A 20,814-nucleotide genomic window follows, 5' to 3' on the forward strand; every position below is an offset into this window, starting at 1 on the left:
ATTTTTGGCCATCCAAGATGGCCAACACAATCTTCAGACTACCTAATCCCCATAGTGCACAGGTAATGGTAGACTGCCAGTGCACAATACCTTCTTTCTGATTGGCCAGTGCTGCTCATGTAATCACTACTGGCCAACCAGAGAGCAGTGCACAATTGGTAGCGGCCATCTTGGAGGGCTGAATATCAGGACTGAAAACTGGCGGATCAGACGTACGATAGAGAGAATAACAAGCGCAAGTAATATACCCCATCCTTCTGCTTCCAGGGCTTAATTTTGGCCCCAAGCCGGAGGGCCACTTTACGTATTTTCCGATAGACAAGTCTCTCTGTTTACATCTTGTTGTAGTTTATTTGCCTTTTTTAATCTGCATTTCTTTGTATCTGTTGTTGCGTCTTATATTTGTTGTGTCTTGCATTTATTGCGCCTTCTATTTGTTGCGTCTTCTATTTGTTGTGTCTTCTATTTGTTGCGGCTTCTATTTGTTGCGCCTTCTATTTGCTGCGTCTTCTATTTGTTGCGCCTTCTATTTGTTGCGCCTTCTATTTGTTGCGTCTTCTATTTGTTGCGGCTTCTATTTGTTGCGTCTTCTATTTGTTGCGGCTTATATTTGTTGTGCCTTCATTTATTGCGCCTTCTATTTGTTGCGCCTTCTATTTGTTGCGGCTTCTATTTGTTGCGCCTTCTATTTGTTGCATCTTATATTTGTTGCCCCTTATATTTGTTGCGCCTTATATTTGTTGCGCCTTATATTTGTTGCCCCTTATATTTGTTGCGCCTTATATTTGTTGCGCCTTATATTTGTTGCGCCTTCTATTTGCTGCGTCTTATATTTGTTGCGCCTTATATTTTTTGCGCCTTATATTTGTTGCGCCTTATATTTGTTGCGCCTTATATTTGTTGCGCCTTATATTTGTTGCGCCTTATATTTGTTGCCCCTTATATTTGTTGCGCCTTATATTTGTTGCGCCTTATATTTGTTGCGCCTTCTATTTGTTGCGCCTTATATTTGTTGCCCCTTCTATTTGTTGCGCCTTCTATTTGTTGCGCCTTCTATTTGTTGCGCCTTATATTTGTTGCGCCTTCTATTTGTTGCCCCTTATATTTGTTGCGCCTTCTATTTGTTGTGTCTTCTATTTGTTGCCCCTTATATTTGTTGCCCCTTATATCTGTTGCCCCTTATATTTGCTGCACCTTCTATTTGTTGCGCCTTATATTTGTTGCCCCTTATATTTGTTGCCCCTTCTATTTGTTGCGCCTTATATTTGTTGCCCCTTATATTTGTTGCCCCTTATATTTGTTGCCCCTTACATTTGTTGCCCCTTCTATTTGTTGCGCCTTATATTTGTTGCCCCTTATATTTGTTGCCCCTTATATTTGTTGCCCCTTACATTTGCTGCGCCTTCTATTTGCTGCGTCTTCTATTTGCTGCGCCTTATATTTGCTGCGTCTTGCATTATGCAGCACGAATGAATGTGAAGGCAAGATACCAGTAAATAATAATGAGCTGTGAAAGTTGGTAAATTCAGCTCTGCTACATCCGTAGCCTCGGTTGCTTTTATCAAAATTCCGGTTCAATATTTGGTTTCAAAACCGCAAAAAAAAAAGTACCAATCAGATAACAATAATCTGACTGCTGGGGGATTTGGGAGGCTGAGAGCTTCCTTTACTGTTCAATTATTTATAAAATTCTTGGTTTTATAAAATATGAAGGTGGGTCTTTTTTTTTTTCTCTTGATGCGAAAACTGTTAATATTGAATTGACGTGCCAACGCTCGGAGGAGCAGATCTTAATGCATTAGCAAAATATAACATATCATGTAATAAGGAATACCATCTGTCCTCCAGATGTGCTGCAAATTCTCACTTCAAAGGAGCTCAATTGTAAAATATTAAAAGCCTCCGCAATATACAATAGTGTCACTTACTAACGCGTTTCATGTGTAAACCTGCTGCAACATTGATGCAAAAAGGCAGCAGATTTATGAAAGACCCATAAAGATGCTGATCGGAATCGCGATGTCTCTTAGACCGGCAGACGTGCCGTACCATGTGATCTATGGCTCCCCTTGTGCTCATTCGCTCCCCGGGTTGGACCGTAAAATGGAATTGGATAATATTAATAATAGTATTAATTAAGATGAATAATTGATCAGTTGGAATATGGATTAGGAAGGACAAATGTGTAGGAGACTGATGAAAAATACATGGCCGCTTACCCCGGCAGAACGTTCCATCATTGGTCATAAATCTCTCCACGCCGCTGCTGGAAGCGAAGCCCGGTGCGCACATACAGAAGTAGCTGCCCTTGGTGTTGGTGCAGTTGGCGTGTTCTCCGCAGATGTAGGTGGCATTCTGACACTCGTTGTCATCTGACAAATGACATAGGCATATATTAAGAAACAGGTAAAGGCACATGCAGTGAGTTTTTTTGTTTTTATAAACTTTGAGATAACTTTTTAGAAAATCAAAACGTAAGAATTCTTAGGCCGGCTTCACCCAAGTGTGTACATACTTGTGAGTGCATGGGTGCCGCGTGTTATTGGAGTGCACGTTGTGTATTAGTGCCTGCATCGGCATATTTTACTGTACTGTTTGCGTGCAAGTGGTGTATAAAAAAAAAAATTAAAAAATATGCACTGATGCCATTGAAACGGCTAATTACTTTAATGAGTTCCAGATGTGTTCTTCCTGTACAATTCTGCAGTGTTTCGCGTACTTCCTAGGTAATATGCGCACATTTGCGCATCCCCATTGACTTCTATGGGGACTTTTGGTACACAAATGCTCAGGAAAATTGAAATCAATAGGTTCTATGCACCCGTATTGCCACGCAAGGACGTGCCCAAGTGCACCCTTGGAGAGCGGCCTTAAGGTGGATCAACATATATGGGACCCGCCTAGAGATTGGTGATAGAATCATCTTACTTCCCAAATAATACCACCACTCGGTCCCAACAATGAAAGTTTACATAACAAACTCATGGGGGGGGGGGATATTTGTTGAGACCAACATACTATACTCCAGTCGCAACCACTTAGTGACGGCCCATTGCCTTTTTGCATCCTGACTTTGTGGGCTTTAATCCTAAGGGCCATAAAAACACACTCACCCTGAGGATTAAGGCCGTAGGGCCTGTGGACATGGCAGCTCCCTGCTGCCGGAGGTAGCCGACAACCTGGAGCTGTTATAGGGGGCCGCGGTGAGCGACCACTGGTCACCCAATTGCTGTTATCCAGTGGATAACATCGGGCATGTGCACAAAACTGCTCGGATATTTAAAATCTCTCTGCCCTCGGCTTGTGTGTGTAGGGAAGAGCAGGGAGATGTCACCAGGGACCACTGTATCCATTTGATAATGGCATCATTTAAAGTACAAAAAAAGTGTAAAAAGAAGAAAAAAGTTCCATCTTCCCCCATGGATCATCAGGATTAGAGATGAGCGAGCATACTCGCTAAGGACAATTACTCGAGTAAGAACAATGCTCGATCGAGTAATTGTCCTTAGCGAGTATGATCGCTCATCTCTAATCAGGATCTGTTGCCTGTCCCCTCGCACCCACCCCTGACTTGATAGAAGTTGACACAAGTTTCTGTAGACCATCCTGCAGACCAAGATGGCGCTTACATTGTGTTCGGCGCTCCTCCATATTAAAGAAATCGTTATATAAATGACTTTCTGTATAAAGCGACAATCCATTTCAATAGCGGCAAAACCCAGCGAGTGGGAAGTAAAGATCTCTACAGACACAAAAAGTCACGGCAAGCACATAAAAAGTCCTTTAATGAGCGCTGTCGCTAATTGCGGCACATATGTTTTGCTCACATGCACCAATAACTTTTAAATTATATTATTTTAATGCAATAAAACTAAATAACAATGACCATATGTCACTCGCGCCGTCACCATATGCCCACAGAATCCTCAGAACTTGTGGAGTGGGGGAATATCTGTAAATTAATTCTTGACATAAAACAGAATTTTATGACTTCTGTGACTGTAATATACATTTCTGTGCAGCCATGGTGGAGTTATAATATGCATATGATGTTGTGGAGTCTAACAGAATAATGATTAGAACAATGAAACCATAAATTAAAACACGCTGTGGCGGGTCGATGAGAACAGACAGCGTGTAGTAACAAAATATCTCATTACGGTATGATAAAAATCCCATATTAATTCTAATAATAAAAAAAAAAAACGCTGATGCGGCGATATACAGCGCGTACGGGAGAGGCAGAATCAATAAATATATCAAAAGCCGTAATCAAATTCAGCGCATTTATTTTTTGCTATAAGCAGGGAGCCCAGGTTCCAGTTTGTGCTGTAATGAGCTTTGTTATGGCAAATATGTAATCGGTATGGTATAAGGAAGACCTCTACTGGCCTTCATACGTTACTGCAGTTTGTGTGTTTCTCTATGGAGTTTTGTATGTGTCTTCCCATTGGCTGCAGAGGTCAAGTGGGAAAGCTAGAGGACTGGAGATCATAAAGAGCTGCAAGTTGGAGAGCAATTCCAGTGATAGTGAGCCTTAAGAGAGACTGCATTGCCGGGAGAGAGAGCTGCCAAAGGAGTGAGGAGTCGGCTTGGGGAGGCATGTGAAATGTGTCCTGGAGAATCTGTGCTTATTACAGGGGTACAGTTGCATAAGAAAGGAGGCAGACAATTTTTTAGAAGTGCAGCTCCATATCCCACCAGAACCAATGATGCTGATAGAACAACGATGCAGGGACTACAGGTACTACAAAGGATTCGTAGAATGGTAGAGTTGGAAGGGACAGTGAGGGTGATCAATGAGTGGAACAGGTTGCCACAGGAGATGATGAGTTCTTCTTCAATGGAAATCTTCAGAGGCTCGACAGACATCTGTCTGGGATGATTTAGTGATCCTGCCCTGAGCAGGGGGTTGGAGCCGATGACCCTGGAGGTCCCTTCTAACTCTCCCATCCACATTGTTCTGCAGCTGTACAAATAAGGATACCTCCCACAGATATTCAATGATGCATCAACTACATTACGGTATTGAATATGCTAGATATGTAAGTGAGGTAGGCCCTCAGGAATAAGTCGAAGTGTGTACACAGGTAGTGACTTAAAAAGAAGGCAAAATCTATTGATGACCTATCCTCAAGATAGGTCATCAATAGCTAACTGCCAAGAACCTGTTGCTTGGGATGCTCGTCATTGTGCTGATTGTCCACCCCACTGTCAATGCAGGGGGCCGGCTGTGCACCATAGGGGTCAAGAGGGGAAGTGTCCAAGCTGGCTGTACTACTATTGAAATCAATGTGAGCTGAAGCCAAATATTACAGTTCCGCCTCCAAAACAGATTGGCTGCGGGAGTTTAATAGGAGGTTGCAGCTGCCATTGATTTCAACTAGAGATGAGCGAGCATACTCGTCCGAGCTTGATGCTCGTTCGAGTATTAGGGTGCTCGAGATGCTCGTTACTCGAGACGAGCACCACGCGGTACTTGTCTCGATTAAACGAGCACTGACCATTGAATTCAATAGAGCCGGCAATGCAGCCGACTCCTTAGAAAGCAATGGGCTGCCGGCGATCGCGGGATGAATTGTCGGGAAGGGCTTAAAGGGGTTGTCTCGTGGCAAACCTCAAAATTTTACCTTACCCCATTCCCCCTGCACCCCCCTGGCATAAAATAGCAAAGTAAAGCGGTTTTTAAGCCGCTTGCTACTTACCGATCCGACGAAAAGAGGACTTTAAAAAATCTTCTCCCAAGATGGCCGCCGGTCCTTTCCCAGGGATGCACTGCGGTTTTCTCACATGGTGCACCGCGGGTCTTCTCCCATGGTGCACCGTGGGCTCTGTGCGTTCCATTGCCGATTCCAGCCTCCTGATTGGCTGGAATCGGCACACGTGACGGGGCGGAGCTACGCAATGATGCGTAGAAGGGGGAGGGGCCAGAACGCCGCTCGTGCCTGGACCGAGCAGAAGGGGAGAAGACCGCACAGCGCAAGCGCGTCTAAAAAAGCAAGAAGACATCAGAATTAGACGGATCCATGGCGACGGGGACGCTAGCAACGGAGCAGGTAAGTGAATAACTTCTGTATGGCCAATATTTAATGCACGATGTACATTACAAAGTACATTAATATGGCCATACAGAAGTGTATAACCCCACTTGCTGCCGCGAGACAACCCCTTTAAATATATAAGCCCTTCCCTGCAATTCATCCAGAAATGTGTAAAAATAAAAAAAATATATACTCACCTTGTCCCGGCAGAACGATGTTAGCGCATTGAATTCAATGGAGCCGGCAATACAGCAATTCAGCTGAGAGCTGCCCCTGAGCCAATCAGAGGCAGCACTCACTCACCCATTCATGAATTCATGAATGGGTGTGAGTGAGACCTGCCTCTGATTGGCTCAGCGCTGAGCCAATCAGGGGCAGGTCTGACTAACACCCCCTTCACACCCACTGCAGGCCGGCCGCGCTGAACTCCGTCTGCGGGGACAAGGTGAGTATATATATATTTTTTATTTTTACACATTTCTGGATGAATTGCAGGGAAGGGCTTATATATTTAAGCCCTTCCCGACAATTCATCCTGCGATCGCCGGCAGCCCATTGGTTTCTATGGAGCCGGCTGTATTGCCGGCTCCATTGAATTCAATGGGCTAACATCGTTCTCCTCTGCCACAGCTGTTACAGCTGTGGCAGAGGAGAACGATCTTTACGCTGACAGTGCGGGGGGGGGGGCACTCTTGCCACTATTGTGGCTTAATAGTGGGACCTGGGAACTTGAGATGCAGCCCAACATGTAGCCCCTCGCCTGCCCTATCCGTTTCTGTGTCGTTCCCATCACTTTCTTGAATTGCCCAGATTTTCACAAATGAAAACCTTAGCGAGCATCGGCGATATACAAAAATGCTCGAGTCGCCCATTGACTTCAATGGGGTTCGTTACTCGAAACAAACTCTCGAGCATCACTGAAAGTTCGACTCGAGTAACGAGCACTCAAGCATTTTGGTGCTCGCTCATCTCTAATTTCAACGCATCCCGATTGGACAATTTTTTTTTGCAACATGAAAGGTGATCTCCCGAGGTGATTGGCGGCACCTTCACACAGTCCAACAATCAGGCAATCAAAGTCTCCATGGAATTTTCAATGGCGATTTACAGCTGTAAAAACTGTGCCAAAATCCGCGGCTTTGCTGTTAATGGGCGAAATCTGCATGCGGAATTCCAACGTAGTCAAGAAGCGACATGTCAGTTTTTGACTCAGAAGTGCTATTTCCTACATCAGGATTCCGCATGCGAAATTGCATTAAAAAACGCAACAGAAAGCCGCTGAGAATTTTACGGCGATCCCAGCGTGTGAACGGACCATCAGACAGCGTTTATAAGAGTGCGGTGCCGGGTTAGTGGCCCGCCCTGTGTATGTGATACCTATAGACCGTCTATCTATTGGTTACTGTGGCTATATATGTTAATTTGCGCACTGCCCGGGACTCTCTAATTAACCTTGTTGATTTGTTATTTTAATGACATCTTCATGTGAGATACAATCTCCGCTTTAATTAAGTATAATTGGATGACAAACAAACACAGAATAATGGGAGCGAATATCACACTAATTACGAACACGCTGACAAAGGTCACACTGACGGGGCTCCGCGGATGAGATCAACTCCGGTAAAATAACGGGATGTTATTTAAGTCTGCGCTAATAATACAGCCGTAAGAGAAAAAAAAAAACATTTCTATTTTTGTCCTTTAGACGAGCTGTTGCTGGATAATTAGAAATCGCCGCACATCAGGAGAGCCCATATCTATCAGCTTAACCCCTTAGTTACCGCCAATATGCCTATTCATGGTGGTCGCCAATGGTCTTTAACCCGTCAATGTAGTTGTCTGAGGGCTTGTTATTTTTGTGGGCCGAGTTGTATCTTTCGATGGTGCTACTTAATGTACCGTATAATGTACTGAAAGGCTGGATTCAGACGGCTGTATATCGGCTCGGTTTTCACGCCGAGCCAATATACGTTGTCCTCATCTGCCGGGAGGGGGGGGGGGGGGGGAGGATGGAAAAGCCAGGAGCAGGAACTGAGCTCCCGCCCCCTCTCTGCCTCCTCTCCACCCCTCTGCACTATTTGCAATGAGGAGAGGCGTCGCGGGCCCAATTATCGGAACTTAGCCACGCCCCGTCCCACCTCCTTTCATTGCAAATAGTGCAGAGGGGCGGAGAGGGGGTGGAGAGGAGGCAGAGAGGGGGCGGGAGCTCAGTTCCTGCTCCTGGCTCTTCCATCCTCCCCCCTTCCCCTGCAGAGGAGGACACCGTATATCGGATCGGCATGAAAACCGAGCCGATATACGTTCGTGTGAATCCAGCCAAAAACTGTAAAAAAAATTTAACTTGAATTGCAAAAAAAAAATTCTCTTGTTTCTACACACTGCAGCAAAGATGACCTGATCATTTTATTTTATGTATCAGTTCGATTGAGGCGAAAATTTATATCGTTTTTATTTATTTATTTTTTGCTGTATTACTTTTGAAAAATAAAATATATTTGGAAAATAATAAAATAATTCTCTGCCGCCATATTCTGACCTCCAGAAGTTCTTTATTTTTCCTTAAAGATAGTTGTATGAGGGCTCGTTTTTTTTGCGAGACGTCTTGTAGTTTCCATTGATGCTGGTTTGGGGTACATACGACCTTTTGTTCTCTTTTTATAACATTTTTCTTGGAGACGGGGTGACTAAAAAAAGCGCAATTTTGGTGTTGTGTATTTTTTTGTCTCACATCTTTCACAGTATGGCAGAAATAATGCATTATTTTATGGACGCAGAAATAACAACGCTCGCAATACATTGTGCGATTAGCGCACCCCATCACTCGGCAGCCTACAGTGAGTGTGATGTGTGAGGTGATGCCACTTCCACATCACCTGACCAGCAGGGCGGCGCTCACTAGAGGCTGCGCTGACACTGTGAAGTTATGCGAGGAGCGCTGTACCTGCTGACATGATCTGCGGACGTGGATCGATGGTGTGCAATTTTTATGTGGTTTGTGATGCAGAAATGCTGCATCTCAGCAATCCAACTATGTGTGAACGTACCGTAAGGTACAAATGAAGCTGATCACGAGGGGTAAAGCCTGCGCTAATAATACGATTTAAAAAAAAAAAAAAAAAGATTTCTATTTCTGCCCTTTTAGAACTCACTTTAAAACTCACTGCCCTTTTAGAACTCACTGGACGACATCAGCGATCTCCTATTCCATGTTGGGCTGTTCCACACCCACTACTATACATACACCCCGGGAGGAGAGCCGAGTCGGGAGTCAGTGAGTCATCATCCAGTTGTAAACCAGCACTGTCGCCCCGATCACAGGATCACCGGCAGGAAAGTTATTATACTCAAAGGAAATGTATAAACTCAGACTAAGGGCTCCTTCACATGAGCGTGCCCACATAACCACGTGTCTATTAGAACCATTGGTTTTCTGTGATGTGTTCACATGTCCGTGTTTTACAGGCGTGTAAACGCGTACCTGCAAAAGATGAGTACCCATAGATCCCTGGTGCCTGTCAATATTCCCTTTGCTACTGAACACTGTGACAGCACTGTCACATTGTTCAGTAACAAGGGGACTCCCCGCAGTAAAAAAAATAAAAAATATATAATCACTGCTACCAGGGCTCAGGTGCGTCTAGCTGCTTGGTCCCCCTGCACTGCTCTGAAGCTCTTTCAGCAGGCGGGGATTTAAAATCCCCGCCTGCTGAAAGGCCTGTGTCTGATTGGCTGAGCACTCAGCCAATCACTCAGCGCTCAGCCATTCATTGAATAACAGCTGAGCGCTGCCTGTGATTGGTCACAGCACTCAGCCAATCATAGGTAGCACTCAGCCATTCTTTGAATTGTGGTGTAGAGTCTTACAGGCTGTGCAATGCTCCTTGGAAAAAAGGGTAAGCAAATAAGCTTTCATCCAGAAAGAAGAAAGCTGGCGCTCTATTGCCACTTATTGGATATCCACCCTATAAGTCAATGGCCTATTGCAGGGTTGGTCATCGACATAACTCTAGTCTGTCTTATGAAGAGAATGCTGCCTATAACAGCCGCATTGAGTATATTACTTCATTGTTTATGGCTGGGAATTGGCTAACTGTGCCAAACATTACCGGTGCCGATCACATGACCATCTCTGTTGACCGAAGGAATGGCGTGGAGAGGACAAGTGGCCAATCCCCACCCACAAATGCTGAAGAGATAAACTCAATGCCACAGTTATCACTGCATTCTCTACATGAGACAGAGTATAGTTCTGGCAATGTCCAGCCCTGTTACAGTCCATTGATTTATAGGGTGGCTATCCAACAAATGGCACTTGAGCTTACTTCCTATAGAAGAGCTTATTTGCATATCCATTTTACCAGGGTGCATTGCACAGCCTATAAGACTCTACCCCAACCTGGTGCTCTCCACAAGGAGAACCATTATCTCCTCAGACCACAACCAGCACCTGCAGAGGCTACAGGTTCGCCCCAACTTAAAGTCATATTCCCTATTGGGGTCCTTTGTGGTTCTTGCCATAGATGGATAGATTTCACCTAATGAGTTCTGAGATTCATTATTAGCACGCTTCCTCTAAGTCATTAATGTTCTTTTTGCTGCTGCAGAAATCCACAACTTCATAACATCTGTGAGCAGTTTATGAGTATTATATATCACCCGCGTCGAATGACATTTTAGCTGCTTTGTTCTTCTGTCTTATTTATATGGGGCATATTTCAATTCTGCTTTGTTTGAAGAGTTAAATATAACCCCTTAAGGACTGGCTTTTTTTTTTCATTTTTGGGTTTTTCATCCCCACCTTAAAAAAAATCTTAATTTTCTTTTATTTTTCCATTTATACAGCTACATGAGGGCTTGTTTTTTACAGGATGCCTTGTATTTTTCAATGTTTTCATTTAATGTACTACATCATTTACTTGAAGATGTTAAAACATTTATAAGCAGAGTAAAATGGAAAAAAAAAACACAATTCCACCATCTTGGGGGTGTCGGGGGAGGGGGGGTACTGTTTATGTGGTGCAAAAATGACGCAATAACTTTATTCTATGGTCAGTATTCTCTGGGCTCTCTTCTTGCCGGACGTTCTGTAGTTTCTATTGGTAACATTTTGGAGTTTGTTTGTATTTTGATTGCTTTTTATTACATTTTTGCTTGGAGATGAGGTAACCAAAAATACTCAATTCTGGCATTTTTCACCATGTGGGTTAAATAATATGTTACTTTGATAGATCGGACTTTTATGGTACACGGTAGTACCAAATTGGATTTTGTTTTATTATTCATATGTGTAAATGGGAGTTTTTAAAAAACTTTTACTTCCTTTATAGTTGTAAAAACTTTTTAAACTTATTTTCACACTTTTTAGTCCCTGTAGGGGACTTGAACTTTGCGATCGTTTGATCGCTCACACAGTATAATGTAATACCAGCGCCATGGCAACTGAGGAGCATCATGGAATCACATCCCTGAGCAACGATCAGTACATTTAGAGGGTTAACAAGCACGACCAGCGTTAGCGCACTGAGAACGTAAATGTACACCCTGCGGTGTTAATGGGGTGAATGGCAAATTCTCAGCTCTTCACAAAAAAGCCGAAGGCTAATTTTGAGTGCGATATCGGTCCGTGAAAATATTGGGCTGATATTGCGCTCGCCAATATGCAATATCCGCCTCGCATCACTTCGGGGAAGTAGCGATCCTCCACCGCAGCTGTTTTCAATGGGAGACCTTGCATCGCACTCGCGTGCACCTAGCGATGCTGCCGCTGCCCCACTGACAACAATGGGCAATGCAATGCCCAAAAATAGGACACGCCGCTGTCGCTGGCTATCATGGCGTATCGGCGCATTCTACTCTTCTTTTCTACGCTGCCGGGCCCGTTCACTTCGGTGCGGGACACATCCATGTCATGATTGAAGCCAGATGGGCAGCCAAATGAGTCCCTTGTATTATCGACTAACATCATGAAATTGCGCAGTTCATTGCGGGCAGAATGCGCATTTGCGCACCGGCATAGTCTTATGGTGCCTTGCGTATGTTTTCACATGCGCAAAAATATAGTGCAAAAACGCTGAATGTAAGGGAAGCCATTGAAATCAGTGGGTTCTACTCTCTGCGGTTTGCGCAAGTGATTTTGTGCACACGTAAATGAGCGCTAAATTCGCCCGTCTGCGGGGGCCCTAAACTTGTCTCATATATGTGTCCGTATTACAGACCAAAATATACCTTGAAGTCAATGAAACTGTGCAAATACGCATTGCATTCGCATGATTACGTGTATTTAATGCGCACTTAGCGCATGCTTCAGTGCAGTGACCAGTATTTGATGCAGTAGATCTGTGCGCGCGTATTGGCGCATAGTGCTGTACTTCTGTGCACGCTGGGCCAGTTCTCATACACGCGTGACCACACCCCCATCATTATTAATAGGGCTATTTAGCCTAATGAAGTTTGGGTAGAAATCATGAAACACTTAGCTGAAGCCTTTTTTATGAGTCCAGGTCAAAACAGGCGCCACAGAACACAACGTTTCCACACGTTCCAGCCGCAGCGCCCCTTTTTGTGCTAATCAATTCCAGCCAATCATACCCACCATGAATGCTTTCTACAGTGTTACCATGACTGACAGCGGTACTCCCCCATGAATACCCTCTAACCCCCCATCTGACTGGCCTCAATATCCTCTGACCCCCATCATCACTCTTCTCCACTTAGAATCAAGCATACCCCCCCCCCCCAAAAAAAAAAACAAAAAAACAAGTGGAGCCATATTCAGATACCTCTGTCACTTAACCCTTGGATTGGCCCTGGTAATAGTGTTTTTTGGGGGGTGATCAACCCCCTTAGGTCCGTCTGGCTATATGATCTTCCTGTGTGCAGTAGCATTTCGTGGAACTACATGAATCTACCTCCTGACCTCTAATGTTCCAAGGTGATGTTGTCAACCGGTTGGGAACACAATTTACTTTGTTCTGCTACTGTATTTATGCTATGAGGCTTGTTCTAGTTTTGTATCTATGTTGTGAGCTTGGTACTGAGGCTGCATTTATCTTATCGGCTTGGTTTTAGTGCTGTATTTATCTCATGAGCTTGGTTCTGGTGCTGTATTTATGTATTGAGCTTCATTTTGAGGCTGTATTTATGTTTATGAACTAGGTTTTGGTGCTGTGTTTATGTACTGAGCTTGGTTCTGAGGCTATATTTATGTTATGATCTTGCTTTTGGTGCTGTATTTATGTTATGAGCTTGGTTCTGGTGTTGTACTGATGTACTGAGCATGGTTCTGAGGCACCATTTATGTTTATGAGCTTGGTTTTGGTACTGTATTTATGTACTGAACTTGGTTCTGGAGCTGTATGTATGTACTGAACTTGGTTTTGTAGCTGTATGTATGTACTGAGCTTGGTTCTGGGGCTGTATTTATATACTGAGCTTGGTTCTGGAGCTGTATGTATGTACTGAACTTGGTTTTGTAGCTGTATGTATGTACTAAGCTTGGTTCTGAGGCTGTGTTTATGCTGTGAACTCAGTTCTGGTATAGTATCTATGTACTGAAGTAGGTTTATGTTGAATTTATGTTTTGAGCTTGATTCTGGTGCTGTATCTTTCCACAGAGCTGTTCTGGTGTGGGTATGCTGCTATCTTGCCCCTCTCTGCACAAGTAGCATACAGGCAGACTGTCTTTGAGTGTAATATATTATAGTTTATGATGCGTGGGGGGGGGGGGGTCCACACAGGGTGACATCCAACATAACCTAAGGGTGGCACCGTTCGGGGATAGATAATAACCAGATCACATCAGGTCTGGCTTCATAGACACCTTGAGCCCTGGATGTTCCCAATGACATCGGCTCAGTCTTGACCACCCAGACAAGACGTTGATGGAGATTGCTGACTGCATGAATCAATTATAAGGCAAGAATGACCAAGTTGGCCGACTTCAGTCAAGTAGTTAATGTGGCCTAATATGAGAGACACACAAGCAGCGCTCACTCCTCAGGAAACGTATCCGCGCGTTATTCCATAAATTCCACAAGTAAATTAATTAGTCGGCATCTGACACCTCATAAACTATAATCTGATTAGGAGGGTAAACACTGCGTTACCGGTGATTTATAGAGAACGAGAAGAAGCCAAACCTAATTGGCATCATCTGGATTCCGCAGAACGCTTTGCGGATTGATATTTACATTAACCCATTAAAAGAGAGATGCACTAAGGGCGTCTCCAGATGACCGTATGCACAATTGCGCACTGTTCAGCGCAACGTATTTGTGCAGTGAACGAGGTTTGGTGAGGATTGGCGCATAGAACTGTACTTTTTGCGCGCGCAAGGTCAGGTCACACGTGTGCGAGACACACCCCTTCCGTGACCTAAAAGGCTGTTTAGCCTAATGAGGTCCATATGTGTTCCCTTTAATGAAATTCCGCAGCGTATTGCGCATTTGTGCACATCATAGACTTCTATGGGGACGTTGGTTGCACAAATATGCAGGAAAATCTGTGTGCAAAACACATTCATGATCACACATCTATTGACATCAATGGGTTATACTCTCTGCACATTGTGTGCGTATATATTCAACAAAAATGTGTTTTTACACTGTTGTCATGTATGTTTCTCACGTGTGTTAAATGTACATGAACATGCCAGTGTGGACAGGCCTTTAGACATGCCGAATTTGGTGCAGAATTTCCATTGCCAATTGCATTCCGTGTTGAAGAGCCCTCAGACTACCAATGCATAATACCTACTCTCTTGATTGGGTGGTGTGCTCATGAGCTGGCCAATCACAGAGCAGTGCTCAGTGTGTATTGCCTGGTTAGAAAATTGCATTGGCCATCTTTAATGGGGAAGATGGAAGAGAAGAACAACTGCAGGTAATATACCCGCTTCCCACCTCCGGTCCAGAGACAGGGAGACATAAATGGGCCTTCAGACACCTTCAACAACTATCAGCCAAACAATAGTTCAGCCAACAGCTGCTTCCCATTGGCTTCCCCCATACACATGAGCATTTGGCTGAGCCGAGGGCTCCTGGGTATAGGGAGGTAAGCCGCAGCCAGACACCTCTGACAGGAAACAAGAGGATCCGGCATTGAAAGTCAATGTCCTGATCTTTCTTTCTTCTGGCATCTGTCGCGGAAAAGATGAGTGACCTCTATACCATTAACATTGGGTTGGGAAGAATAGTCTATGCAGAACTGATTTTAAATGGGATATTCCAAGATTTTAACCTATCCATAATCCCAGGATAGGGGATAATGGTGGCCATAGACCTTTAGATGAAGATTGTCTAAAGCCACTGATTTCAGCGGGACCGGGCTCCATCTAATGTGTGTAGGGTCCTCCCAACTTTCCCCTGACAGCAGATATGGGGGGGTAGATAAGGATTGGGCAGTGGGATTTCAACTTCCTGATGGTTTTGTTCTTGGGAGATAAGCTATAACTGCCGGGCAGCAGCTTTCCATCCCCCCCCTCTACATACAAACCAAACAGTAAGCATGCTTCACCAAGCCAAGCATGCATGTGTATAAGGGTGCTGGACAAGATAACTTTCGACTGAATGAGTGTTTGGCCAACAGCTACTTAAACTATATGGGCGGCTTAAAAACCCATTTACACGGCCCGATGGTTGAGCAATAATGTTTGTAGGAACGTTGGTTTGCCAAATCATTGTGCCGTGTGAAGCTGCACCCAACAAACAAGCAAAGAGACCTAAGAAGAGCGCATCCGGGCAAAGGAAGGTGAGTACAAAAAGATCAACAGGAATGTGGTCAGCGGGGCCACGGTGAGCGATAATGGCAGCATAACTGATTGTATCTCATGGCAGGTTCTCCTAAAGGGCTTTGCCACTCTCTTCTGGAGATTGCCAAGCACTGTACTCAGCTTCACTTCAGTGGTCCCAAGGAGATTAATGGAGCAGCAGTACCCATGCTCAGCCACTGCTTCATTCATATGGGGTACAGGGGACTTTGTCTTGCTCCTCCATGAGGCTTCTACTGCCTCTGTGGGAGACTACCTCCATGAAGTGGCCTCCACCTGCCTCCATCTAACCTTTAAGGAAGAAGGGTCCCATTACGGAACCATACAACTGGGACCCATAATACGGCCCAAAGCCAAAAAGTGACAGCTGACCATACAACCTATATCTCAGCCCAATCGATGGTCCGATTATAATTCTAGTAGACCCGCGATGAGCTATTCCATGTAACCACATTCTGCATCTAGAAAAGCCAGCAACTTCTTCCAAGCAGCAGACTTCCTCCAACATAAAATTAATTTGCCTTAAAGAGGGGCATAAATTATTTTTTTAAGTAGATATGCAGTTTTAATATGTGGAGCTGCGGAGATTTATTGAGTGGCAGGGCTGTCTGGCCGGGTATTTATGATCCATCTTACTGTTTTATGATACTTTGTCTAAGCTCAACGAATTAGCTTAAAAATCACAATGGGAGGAAGGCATGCATAATTAATGAGGTATTTACAGGAAACTCGTGTTAGCTCTTTAGTCAGAAGGGTAAATCTTTCCGTTGTTATTCTACAGATGAATTAAAAGACAAGGAATGCAGGAGCTCCGCGCATCAATATGCAAACACTGAATAAGGACATGAAAGGAGATGATAATTAAAGCAAAGTCCAAATAAACCACCCGGAAAACGTCCTAATTAAAGGGCAAGAAAGCGTCAAGTACCAAGTGCTTGATTTAAAAAAGCAGCGGATGGTGATCGTCAACTAATTAGAGACTTCGGCCCTTTAGTAGAGACCCTGACCCTTTCCTGATTGGTGCTTCCCTGTATGGACATTATCCCCGTGACCCCGCAGTGAAGCATAAAATCACGGTACAAGTTTTCCGTGGATCAGTTTCAGTGTGAATCTGCATTAAATGGGAAAATCCAGCAATCGGAGCGACTTCCAACGAGGCCGGTCTTCGGTGCTGGACTAGCGGAGCCTCACCGCCAACCGGGGGGGGGAGGGGGGGCGGGGGGGGGATTTCTTTTGTAACAGTATGAAGATGAAAAACATTCAGTAAAAGGGGATCCTGTGGATGGAAAAAACGAAACAGTGAAAGGGGTCAGAGGAGGATGTCAGGAATGGTTCTAATGAACAGGAGCTGCAGCTGAATAAAATGCCGGTGCTCCAACTAGTGTGTCCAGAAAAAGAGAGCTTATCATTCCGTAACACAGAACAGCTGGTGAGTGACCAGTTCCAGCGCCATTGTGTCTAAGAGAAACAGAAAGATGAGACTCCAGCAGGTTAAAGAACGCAAAACTTGTATCACTGAGCAGCGGAAAAACATCTCCTGGTCAGATGGATCTGGATTTCTGTTGCCCCATGCTGATGGGAGTCAGAATTTGGAGCAAGCAGCATGAATCGATGACCCCTTCCTGTCAGCTGGTCAGAACATGTCAGCACCGCCATCTAATCTGTGGCAATTACAAGAAGCTTCCTGTCCACAGGGGCCGATATTCCTGCAGAGTGATTCATCACCTGGTGGAAGTTACTGGCAGGATTCTGCTGTTTTTAATTCTGTAATTCTACGATGAAGTAAGCTCTAAGCTGGACCAGGGAGAATCTATTGATCTTGTATATCTGGACTTCTCTAAAGCCTTTGACACCGTGCCACATAATAGGCTAATATACAAAATGAGGCAGCTCGGACTGGGCGAAAACGTGTGTAAGTGGGTAAAAAATTGGCTCAACGATAGAAAGCAGAGGGTGGTAATAAATGGCTCATACTCTGATTGGACCACAGTTGCTAGCGGGGTGCCACAGGGTTCAGTACTAGGCCCCACTCTGTTCAACATATTTATCAGCGACCTGATAGAGGGGCTGCACAGCAAAATATCAATATTTGCAGATGACACAAAATTATACAATATAATTAATGCAACGGAAGACAATGTGCAACTACAAAAGGACCGAGATAAGCCGGGGGCTTGGGCAGGAAAATGGCAAATGAAGTTCAATGTTGAAAAATGTAAGACTATGCACATGGGCAGGAGGAACGGATGTCACCAATACTCACTTAATGGGGACCACTAGGGAAAAGTGATATGGAAAAGGATCTGGGGGTACTAGTGGATAATAGACTAAACTGGAGTAACCAATGCCAGTCAGCTGCTGCAAAGGCAAATAAAGTCTTGGGGTGCATCAAAAGAGGTATAGGGGCGAAGGACGAGAACATTATCCTTCCACTATATAAGGCACTTGTCAGACCTCACATGGAATACTGCGTACAATTCTGGACACCGGTGCTCAGGAAAGATGTTACAGTGCTGGAGGGGTTCAAAGAAGGGCAACTAAACTAATACATGGAATGATGGGACTGGAATACACAGAGAGGCACCAAAACTGGTATTATTTACCCTGGAAAAAAGAAGGTTAAGAGGCGACCAAATAACATGTATAAGTACATGAGGGGACAACACATGGATCTCTCCCATGATCTGTTTACACCTAGGACCACGACGGTAACAAGAGGACATCCGCTACGATTAGAGGAAAGCAGGTTTCATCACCAACATAGAAGGGGATTCTTTACAGTAAGAGCAGTTAGACTGTGGAACTCTCTACCGGAGGAAGTGGTGATGGCAAAATCCATAGAGGAGTTTAAAAGGGGACTTGATGTCTTTCTGGAGAAGAAGGATATTACAGGATATAAATATTAGGTTATTTGTTAATCCGGGTATATAGGCAGGTAGGAACTATTAGGGGTTGATCCAGGGAACAGTCTGATTGCCATTAGGGAGTCGGGAAGGAATTTTTTCCCCAAAAGGGCTAATTGGTTTCTGGCCTTGGGGTTTTTTGCCTTCCTCTGGATCAACACAGTAGGATAGACAGGCTGGACTAGATGGACATTGTCTTCATTCAGCCTTACACACTATGTTATGTATGTATTAAAATCCACGTTAGACCTGCGGATTTTGGTGAGGATTTTTCTGCACAGTGGATATTCTGCAGCGCCCTCGGAATATTCCATCATGTGTGGAAGCTCCCTTGGAGTCCTATCTGAGCTCCGCTGTGGGGATGTAGTGTGCTGCTCACAATGTCGCTGCCCCCCCATGAATTGGCGCAGAATGCATTGTCCTATCTAGATCTTTCTATTACGATCAAAGAACAATCTAATTACGCTTGTGACTATTTCCTGACGGATATAAAACTCTCCCGCCCTGTTATTTCATCTGAACGTTTTAGTCTGAGCTTCCAGAATGTAGACAGTGTATCCTGAGACGGATCTGTAAGCAGACATGTATAAACCTCCTTAAAGATCCACTCAAGCGAAAACACATTCCCCCATCCCTGCCCCGTCAGCTGATTTCCTGTCACTCTATGGAGGTCTCCTCTGTCCATGCAGTGCAGCCCCCTGTCTGATGATTATCAGGCACCATCTTGTGGTGAGATTTTTTTACTTTCATTTTCAATCCATCTCATAATGCATCAGCCCAGCCTTCATTAAAGTTATATCGTTTCTGCCTGCAGGGTACAGTTGAATCATTATTATCTTCTTTATTCACTTAAATGAGCTGAAGCTCATACGTGTACAGTGAGGATCATGAGCTGTGATCTCCTTAATTGTAACTGTGTGGCAAGAGCTGTGTGATCATCATCAGTAACTGTGGTCCCCCTCTAGACAGTTGCAGTGGTAGGGTCCATGTGACAGCATCACACAGTATGAGACTAGAAAATGAATACATAACCCCAAATAGATCTGTGCTGGTCAGAATTGAGATCACATGACCATCTGGGGAAAAAGAGGTCGGGAGTTTCAGACAGAAAGAAATGACTAACCAGGGTAATATGGTGGGATAGCTACAGAGTCAATGAATAAAAAAAATCACTGGAATGGCCCTTTAAAGAGGTTGTCCGTTTGATATATTTTAAAAATAATGGCTCAAAATAGTGGAAAAACATAAAATAATTGTCACCTCACCTCCCCCCCCCCCCCCCTCCCCACCTTGCAGGCTCTCACTCTGACCCTTCCTGAGTCCCTGTCGGTCTTTACTTCCTAGTCCCTCTACACATATATGAATGCTGCAACCAATGACTGACAGCACTGATGGCCTGCTACTGTGAATGATTGGCTGCAGCAGTCACATGTCCATCTCAAGAAGGACTAGGAAATAGAAACCACAAAAAAATGGAAAATTACAAGGATATAGATCCCATTATTCTACAGTAGAATTTCTTTGAAAATGGCTCCATCATTAGTCATAGAAGCCATGATGATAATGTGAACAGCACCTAGGAGTAAAAAAAAATATGTATTTGCCATACAATGTGTAGTGTACAGGACTGTACACTCCATAATAATATGTAGACTATCATGTAATGTATCTGTCACTTTAAGATTGTTGGTCAACCACACTTTGTCTAGGAAAGAGGCGGGCGTCAGGCAGTCAGGAGATAGTCAGCCTGTAATTGGTGGATTGATCGGGTTGGTTAATAGGCGTTTATATAAAAGAGGGGGGTGCAGTAATCTAGAACAGTCTACAGGAGAGGGTTCATCTCAGATGAAAAAGAAGGAAGGATGGCAGAATGTAGCGGAAGTAGTGGCAGCCCCCATTGAAACCAATGGGAGAACATCACGTACCTTTGCCACAGCTGTGGCAGGGGGTTCCCTCATCCCTGCGTGGAGTCCCCTTGCCACAGTGTTCAGTGATAAGGGGGGCTCAATGCGGGGATTTTTTACGCGCCACACGGAACTTCTCGGCGCACGCATGTCCTATCTTTTGCAAGTGCGAGTATTTTGCACCTGTTAAAGACGGA

At 44.4% G+C, this 20,814-nt stretch overlaps 1 protein-coding gene across 1 annotated transcript in view; it reads right to left on the reverse strand.

The window, feature by feature from the left end:
• ADGRL4 (adhesion G protein-coupled receptor L4) overlaps window positions 1-20,814 on the reverse strand; it is a 160,053-nt gene that overhangs the window by 104,076 nt on the left and 35,163 nt on the right. The window contains exon 3 of the mRNA XM_066597834.1: window positions 2,220-2,372. Within this exon, the coding sequence (XP_066453931.1) occupies window positions 2,220-2,372 (153 nt within the window). The remainder of the gene's footprint in view (window positions 1-2,219; window positions 2,373-20,814) is intronic.

Source organism: Eleutherodactylus coqui, chromosome 3 (genome assembly GCF_035609145.1).
Source record: "Eleutherodactylus coqui strain aEleCoq1 chromosome 3, aEleCoq1.hap1, whole genome shotgun sequence".
Classification (NCBI taxonomy): Eukaryota; Metazoa; Chordata; class Amphibia; order Anura; family Eleutherodactylidae; genus Eleutherodactylus; species Eleutherodactylus coqui.